At 44.9% G+C, this 2,500-nt stretch overlaps 1 protein-coding gene across 1 annotated transcript in view; it reads left to right on the plus strand.

Moving 5' to 3' along the window:
- The window catches only part of myo16 (myosin XVI), a 156,174-nt gene that overhangs the window by 51,013 nt on the left and 102,661 nt on the right, over positions 1 to 2,500 (plus strand). Inside the window, exon 8 of the mRNA XM_042084692.1 lies at positions 966 to 1,041. Within this exon, the coding sequence (XP_041940626.1) occupies positions 966 to 1,041 (76 nt within the window). The remainder of the gene's footprint in view (positions 1 to 965; positions 1,042 to 2,500) is intronic.

A 2,500-nucleotide genomic window follows, 5' to 3' on the forward strand; every position in this document is an offset into this window, starting at 1 on the left:
CTACTCCTCCACTCCTCCTCTCCTCCACTCCTCCACTCCTCTCTTTCCCTTGCTCCATCTTCCTCTCTTTCTCCGAACCCCATAATACACAATTTACGGCTGTTATAATATGTAAGACAATAAGCGAATGTCACTGTAATCTATGGTGTGTGTGTGTGTGTCTGTGTGTGTGTGTGTGTGTGTGTGTGTGTGTGTTTGCGTATGTGTGTGTGTGCGTGCATGGGATGCTGATTGTTACACAAGATGCTTTTACCTACACTCTCTGTGCATATTATACACACATACATACTCACACACATCTCTCTCACAGACACATACATACTCACTCTCTCTCTCTCACACACACACACACACACACACACACACACACACACACACACACACACTCTCTCTCACACTCTCACACACAGACTCACGTTCACCTATTCACAAAACCTCTTTGCAAATGAGAGCTTGCAAATTTTCTGCAAGAGGATGCGTTTCCAGTTCTGTTTCACTCTCAATCCCTCACTTCCATACCATATACTTGCTCACTTAATTAGTCAAATGTACTTTATTATTTTGTATTAAGAATGCCTTTCATAAGGTACACTGAATAGTATTGTTTAGGCTCATTAATGAGTAATGGTATGTACTTAAAGCTTGTAATTACTAGGCATAGCACATCTCCATAACACATTGGACAGTAGCACATCTCTAACCCAGGGGCAGTAGGGTCCAATGCAGTGGTCCTGCTGCTCTGGGATCAGTTGCAACCCTTCCTGGCAATACAGATCCATACTGTACAACCTGCAGGCTGTTTGTTTGAGATCAGACGGCAAGATGACCTAGATACTATTCCATTCCCTTTGATTCTCTATAGTGTTCTGATGGTTTGTGTGTGTGTGTGTGTGTGTGTGTGTGTGTGTGTGTGTGTGTGTGTGTGTGTGTGTGTGTGTGTGTGTGTCTGTGTGTTTGTTTTGCAGACACGCATTGTCAGCCAGCTGTTGAAATACAAAGCCGACCCAACTCTCCTCAACTGCAGCCAAGACAAAGCCTCAGGTAATACATTTACACACGCACGCCACGCTCGCACGCTCACTCAGATAGTTGCACATAAATCCATCATCACAACCCACAATCAACATTCACCACAGCGTGTAATCAGCTGAAATATACATGTACCCATGTATTTGTGTTGTCACCAGTCCTGCATTCTTCATGTCACCTTCAGCATGTGTAAATTGGAAAAGGAGAACTGATTTGAGATAAGGAGTTATTACAGTACTCTGGGAGATGCCTTTAGGCTATTTCAGAACCTGTTCCTGTCCAAATGACATGGCTAAGCGTTTTAGCTTTAGCGCTATGCTGAGTATTCATATGACGCACTGATTTCAATCCAAGCGTGGATTTTAAGCAAGTACGGCACAGGCGTAATTCGCTTTACCTCCTCATTAGATCACAGCACGTAGTGAGTGACATAAGCATTCCATTGCATGTCTTCTTTCTCTGTCTCTGCACTGCTTAGCTGCTTCATCAAATTAGCTGTGTGGGAAGAGAGGGATAAAAGCATACCACTTCTGACCAAGGCCACATTTCTCAGAGAAAATGTGCTTGTGGCTAAAAGTGGCTCTTTCAGGATTTTTTTCTTGAGGTGGTGCTCTCTTAATGAATGTTTCTGGAGTGAGTTTGGCTGGCAGGCAGTTTTTTTATCATTATCATCAGAAATCTGAATAGAGATATGTTTCAAATAAATATACTGCCTTTTCCATTTCTTAAAAGACAAGATGGTGGAAGAGATCTAACTCCTCCCACTACTTCATGTACTGTAATACAGACTCAAGACACGGTCAGGGGAATGACCCTTGCTATGTGGGATTTCGTGGCAAATCAGGGGTAGGGCCAGTCATAGAGTCCGTTATCTGGATCCTGAAAAACGAAAAACGGTCAATCACCCCAGAGCTCAAGGTCACAACGGTGCCATCCGGGAATTGAACCCACAATTTTTCTGGCCACTGCATGCTAGCGGAGCTCCTTAGCCACTACACTACCTCCACTTACCTGCATTGGTTCCTCCTGGTGTGTGTATCTGAGGGAAACTGAAGTGTGTGTGTGTGTGTGTATGTGTGTGTGTGTGTGTGTGTGTGTGTGTGTGTGTGTGTGTGTGTGTGTGGTGTGTGTGTGTGTGTGTGTGTGTGTGTGTGTGTGTGTGTGTGTGTGTGTGTGTGTGTGTGTGTGTGGAATAGCTGCTGCATTGCCCATTCCATTTCGTCTCCCAGCATGGTGTGTCTGAGGCATGCTAACATCAGCAGAGCGGAGCCGCTTGGAAGTGGAGAACACAGCCCAGGGCTAACAGCACAGCGCAGCACAGCGCAGCAGCAGCAGCCACTCTGAACAAAGAAACACACAAAACACACACACACTCCGTTTCACAGAAGCATCTGCAACTCTCCTCTGTTTACTTTGTCCTCCTCTGCAACTCTCCTCTGTCAACTCTTTACTCTGCTAACATAATGCAAAC

Source organism: Alosa sapidissima, chromosome 2 (genome assembly GCF_018492685.1).
Source record: "Alosa sapidissima isolate fAloSap1 chromosome 2, fAloSap1.pri, whole genome shotgun sequence".
NCBI classification, from domain to species: Eukaryota; Metazoa; Chordata; class Actinopteri; order Clupeiformes; family Clupeidae; genus Alosa; species Alosa sapidissima.